Below are 6,108 nucleotides of genomic sequence, written 5' to 3'. Positions count from 1 at the left end.
AGTATGGCCCCCAGACACCCTTTTAGCTCAGTGGTGAAGTCATCTCTGAAGTTCACCGTTCAGCCTTGGAGTGGACAGCCCCATAAAACCAAACGGGACTAATGAGGTACAGTAGCCCAGGACAAGGGCCAGAGGCAGAAGGGGACAAGGAAGCTGGTAATAGGGAACCCAGGGTTGAGTAAAGATAGTACTGATGTGTTGTGAGGTTGTTAACCATTGTCATAGGGCAACATGTGTACTAACTGTTAAATGAGAAACTATTTTGTTCTGTAAGCCTTCACCTGAAGTACAATAAAAAAAAAAAAGAAAAGAAAAATTCCTACAAAGAAGTCACGGATGTTGAAAATGGAAGTCTTCACCTATGGGTGTAATTTCGAAACTATTTAAGCCATCAAGATAAACATCCGTTTGTGGCCTCGCTGGGTGGCTTTTCTGGCCTTCCGTCTTGACTGTCTAACTTGGTGAGCTTCAGTCTATAGCTTGAACTACTTACCCAGTTCATCATTCAATCCCATGACTGTTGTCATAGCTGAGTCTTGTTTCTAGAGAACTGGTCTTACTGCCTAGCCTGATATAGACAATCAACAAATGACCATAGCGCCTTGTGTCTTCTACCAGAAGCAAATCATAAGAGGAAAAGACCAAGTAAGTGGATTGGGTAATCATTTGTTTCTAGGAAGAGTTCAGGGACAGAAATTTCAGTACTTGGTATTAATAAGCAAAAACAGAAATACCCAGAAATTGCAGGCTCTGGAGGATGAGATTGGGATAGGGGTGTTATTATAAGGGTGAGGTCTTGAGAGAAAAGAAAAGCAATCATCTAACTTCTTCTTTACTTTTGAGTTTACGCCTAAGATTTTAAATATTCATGGTACAATTCTGAGAGGCAACTAAAAAAGAAAGGCAACTTGTATTTATGAAGTATCTCTGCATACATTATAGAAGGAGATAACCCTTTGATGATCTATTATATGTCAGGGGCTTGGTTAAATTCTTTACATATGCAATGCCACTTAAACCTTACAAGCATCTTGCAAAGTAGATATTAGTAATTTCCCATTTTACAGTTGAAGAGACAACCTTAGAGTTAAGTGTCTGTCCCATGATTAGCCAGTGGTTGTGTTCACTGTTTATTCCCAAATATCACCCTGTCTTATGAGATTTTTTTCCATTTAAATCATGAAACTGATAATTTAGGTTTTTATTGCTTTAAGATAATTACAGACTTAAATCTTGTCAGCTTAGACTTGAGGACTGCCAAAATTTTAAAATTAAATCAGTATCATATTTGTCATTTATAAATTCATATATAACTCTTCTGTTTCACACAAAAATCTTGTTAAATATTATATATTTTATATGCATGTGTTTTATTGAAGTGCATATGTAAATACAAATTTAGATTGTTATGCAAGTTCTAATTATCTTTTAATGTTACAGTAAAATCTTATTTTGAAGGTAATAAATATACTAGGTCCAATATGATTTTTCACAAACCCCAAAATTTGTTATTCTAAGAATATACTATAGTAGCAAAAGAAAATCTTCGAAATATTTAGATTTCCACTGTGGAATAAATTCTCGCTCACATACAAATGATTAGATCTGCCTCTGGCCAGGTGGGCAGGAGACACATGAAGAAGTGAGCGGGTTCAAACCTCCATCCTTTTGGTTAGCAGTCAAGCACTTACCCATCTGCACCACCCAGGGGCTTCTAAATGCAACACACCAGTCCAGAAAAAGATGGATGGTTAAGAAGGAGAAAAGGGTACAGATGACTGATATATACATATATATATATATGTGTGTGTGTGTATGTTACAGAATATTGTCCAACTGGACTCAAACATGCCAATGATCCTGAAGGTAATGCAGGACCTAGCAACATTTCGTTCTGTTTTACGTAGGGCCTCCATGAGTCAAAGCCAACTAGATAGCAGCTAACAAAAATAATATGTATATCATATGTGACTCCCTGCTCAAAGGCTGCTCACAGAAACCCTTCTAAAGTGTTATCTGATACACCTTCTTTCAATAATTGCACGTGTTTTATATGGCTTTCTCTACATTATCCTCAGTGTATTTGCCTGACAATAGGAGGGATGATCTTTTACAGATCTGACATGAACGTGGGCTGGTTGGAAACTGATCTGGTCTTTATTTAAAATTTTGCTATTTTTTTCAAGATGAATTTTTTGCTAGATTTAGACTTAGTCTAACGTTGCCAGGAGAATGTTTTAGAGTCCAAACCTTTGAGACTTTGGGAGTATTCTAATTTTGACTTTTAAAAAATATTGTGTTAAGATCTTATTTATTTTGATTACAGAGTTTTTGTCACTTCCTTAAATTTTACACCTGAGGTTAACATGTCTCACACCCTCCTGGCCCTGGTATGTGTGGTTAAACATATCTGAGGGCACAGTGCTGAATTTTATATTCAAACTTGTTATTTTTGATATTTTATATCACCCACCTCTGTCTCTTCAATATGTTTGCATACTTAAATGAAGTCTCTGACAATATTTATTTGGTGCACAATTTGAGGTTTGTAAATGATTGCCTGGGATTTCAAAATTCAATATGACTAATGTGCAGTTACAATATACTTTCAATATATCCATCCTAATTCTGTAAAAATGTTTGATTTAAGTTTTATGCTCTTTTAAGCTCTTCGTGGCAAAACATGGAGCTGATCAATACAACCACTTTGTCAAACACCTCCAGTGTAGACCTAGACCACTGTGACTTGCGTTGTAGGAGGATTCTGATAGCACTGTACAGCGTGGTTTTGCTCGGAGGCACTGCCGGAACCGTTATGATGTCACGGATGATGTTCAAAAGGAAGAGTCAGTCAATGATTGCCACAATCATCGTCAATATTATAGTGCTACACTCGATCCTTCTGGTCACTCTTCCATTCCGCCTCAGCTATTACGTATCAGTTGTCTGGAAGTTTGGATCATTTACCTGCCGAGTGGTTAGCAGCATAATATATGGTCATATGTACTTTACCTTTGTTTTCTATGTGGTCATTGTCATATTGCGACTACTCATCTATTTTAAAAAACTCCAAATGCAACGTTTGCAGAGGTACCATGCAGTAGTTTTAAGCATTACTGTTTGGATGGTGGGGAGCCTCATTTTTTTGCCAGTATTTTTCTTAAAATATGGCATAGATCCAAGTCACTCAGAACAACATCGATGCTTTGAGTTCTACAAAGATCTCAACTGCAGGGAATTAATCATCATAAACTATTCTATCATTGTCTTTATGATGACAATCGTTGTGGTCCTCTTTCTAATAAAGATGGCTGTCATTTTTCAACTGGCTAAGACTCATTGGCCTGACACGTGGGCCCATCAAGAGTATAGAGCTCAAATCAAGAGCCTCTTCTTCCTCCTAGTAATAGTTGTGTGTTTTATTCCCCATCATGTATTCCGGATACACTTTATTCAAAATTTTTCAGAGATAGAAGATTCTCAGTTAGTTCTTTATAATGAAATTTGTATTGCATTAACTACTGTCTGTTGCCTAGATATGCTGTGTTTCATACGTGGAGTTATTCATTAAGCACCTACCTCACTTGCTTTGTAATCAGTTTCCCCACTACTGTCAAGAAACAGTTTCAATGCATTGGGTGCCACTGTGATTTCAAAAATCTTCAAATTCTCTGCTCTTCATGGTCACCAAAATTATTTTTCTATTAAAAGTTAATGAAAATTGATTATGTCCCTCTCCTTAAAGAACCGTTACCAGCTCGTCATTAACCATAGAATATATTCAATCTCCTTAACCCCACACAATTTAGCTTCATCCAACCCTTCTAGATTCAGCTCCAACCACTTTCCTTCAGGTGGTATTTATTCCAGTTGAACACAGCTCCTAGCTTTCCTTGTGTCCTCTACAGGCTGTTCTCCTCTATGCATTTGCTCTCACCTGAGCTCTGATCCTAGTGTGTTCTTTCTCTCCTCTAAACTTTAGTCATTCTTCAAGGTCCAGAGAACCCAGAGGCAGGGACTCTATAGATGAACCGAACTCTAGAGAGGCCTCAACTGATTTACCTTCCACTTAACTTGAGGTAACTGCCTCTTGAAAACCCCTTAGAGCCAGTAAGCTATAGCTTCTGGCTTTGGTATTTGGAGGAAAGCATTAGTTCAGATATAGTAGTCAAGAGAGTTGTAGGAAACCTTTTCAGGAGTGAGTAAGCGTTGATGTGATTTGACTGCGATTGAGACATAGTAGGTACCAAGGAACCGGAGTTTACTTTCCAGATCTAGCCTCTCAGACATGAATCCATTAAGTAGGAAAAAAAAAAAAAAAAAAAAAGATTGAAGAAGAAAGAAAGCAGGTAGACTTAAATTTGGTCTCAGCTTGCCAGCAGAATGTATTAGAGCCCAAGCTTTGAGACTGTGGACTATTCTTAAGTTTTTTTTTAAGGGATCCTGTATGTGCTCGGCTGATAACTGAAAGAAAGGTTGGCAGTTCGAACCCACCAGCCACTCTGTGGGAGAAAGACGTGACAGCGATGGGTTTGGTTTTGGTTTTGTATGACCATAAGTAAAATCAACACTGGAATGGATTAAACTAAATAAAAACAACCAAGAAAGTCAACTTAGATTCTAATTATTTAATATAGAATTTGACTTACTCTTAAGCTTTGCTTATAATAATAGTGCCTTTGAGACTTTATATTTAATGAATCAAATAACCAAACAATGCCCTTAGTGGTTAAGAAGGCAGGATAGTTTATGTAAAAGAATTTTGGAGTAATTCAGAGTTCTGAATTTAAAACTTCAAAATCTTTGTTGAGGTATTTACAATCTCTGAGCCCCAGTGTCCTGTATTACAGGGCTTTGGTGGAGCTGAAACAAGACATGTGCTAAATTACTGGCATAGTGCCTGCCATGTGGTACTCAAAATAATATTAATCCTCTTTCCTAATTCACTAATACCTGTTTGCAAGAAAATTTCAATACAAGTCTTAACCACCCCCTGCCAAAAAAAAAACAAAAAACCCAAACCAGTTGCTACTGAGTCGATTCTGACTGATGGTGACCCTATGTGTTTCAGAGCAGAGCTATTCCATAGAGTTTTCAAGGCCGTGAACTTTCGGAAGCAGATCTCAAGGCTTTTTTTCCAAGGCATCTCTGATTGGGTTTGAACTGCCAACCTTTTGGTTAGTAGTCAAGTGCTTAACCATCTGTGCCACCCAGGGAGCTAATACAGGTCCAAAACCCTGTAAATGTGTATCCTTATAGAAAATAAATTGTAGTGGCTCAAATGCTATTGATCAGTGTTAATCTAATGCTTCATGTCATTATTAAGCCAATAAAAAATGGATGCTTATTCCTCTTTTTGCCTTTAAGAATTTGCCATTATTATTATTATTACTATTAAACATATTTCAAAATACTTTGTAATCCTGCTGTCACAGAACAAGATAAACACCAGTGTACTTAAACTACATTTAATCAATGTGTTAGGGCGCACGGTATGTCTTAAGTAATAGTCACTTACAGACTGATTGTGATTAGTTATAGCTCAGTATATGCAGCTTACTAAAGCATTGGGTTCTGAGAGTTAGTTTTCAATATATGCTAGGCAGCCAGACAGAACACCTGGAGATGCCTAAGATGGCATGGAGGGGAGAGGACTATGAGCCCAGGTGAGCTCCGCCTTCCAGCAAGGAACCAGGTGTGCAAGTGAAGCATCTTGGGCCCTACAGACCAGCCTAGCTGCCATGAGAATACTATGGAGTGAGCCCAGCCCACACCAAGTGGTGCAGAAAAATTGCCCTGCCCATCCTGCCTGGACTCCTGATTCATACAATTGTGAAACATAATGAAATGGCAAAAGATAATTCAAACAGTTGATGACTTGCTGCAAATGAAAGTCTAGTTTAATGCCATCCAATGGAAATATAATGCAAGCCACAAATGTGAACCACATATGCAGTGTACAATTTTCTAGTTGCTGTAGTTAGAAATTAAGGAGAGGTGAAATTAATTATAATAATAAACTTTATTTAACTCATTGTATCCAAAATATTATCATTTAAGTGTATAATTAATATGAAACTTCTTGAGATATCTGACCTTCTTTCATTC

The 6,108-nt window shown here is 37.4% G+C and overlaps 1 protein-coding gene across 3 annotated transcripts; it reads left to right on the top strand.

Annotated features, from left to right (window-relative positions):
• The first annotated feature begins 361 nt into the window (after positions 1-361).
• Positions 362-5,024, top strand: LOC111822179 (probable G-protein coupled receptor 141). 3 transcript variants are annotated; one of them, XM_023739572.1, is made up of 3 exons: positions 362-461; positions 547-645; positions 2,668-5,024. In XM_023739572.1, exon 3 carries the CDS (start codon positions 2,684-2,686, stop codon positions 3,569-3,571), a length of 888 nt encoding a protein of 295 aa, XP_023595340.1. In that variant the 5' UTR covers positions 362-461; positions 547-645; positions 2,668-2,683; the 3' UTR covers positions 3,572-5,024. The 3 variants fall into 3 exon arrangements, with proteins under 3 accessions (XP_023595340.1, XP_023595339.1, XP_023595342.1); XM_023739571.1 differs by having other exon boundaries at positions 368-645; XM_023739574.1 differs by having other exon boundaries at positions 368-645; positions 2,651-5,024.
• Positions 5,025-6,108: the final 1,084 nt, after the last annotated feature.

Source organism: Trichechus manatus, unplaced genomic scaffold, assembly GCF_000243295.1.
Source record: "Trichechus manatus latirostris isolate Lorelei unplaced genomic scaffold, TriManLat1.0 scaffold00137, whole genome shotgun sequence".
Classification (NCBI taxonomy): Eukaryota; Metazoa; Chordata; class Mammalia; order Sirenia; family Trichechidae; genus Trichechus; species Trichechus manatus.
The sequence above is the reverse complement of the archived record's forward strand: the minus strand, read 5'-3'. Positions and strand labels throughout refer to the sequence as shown.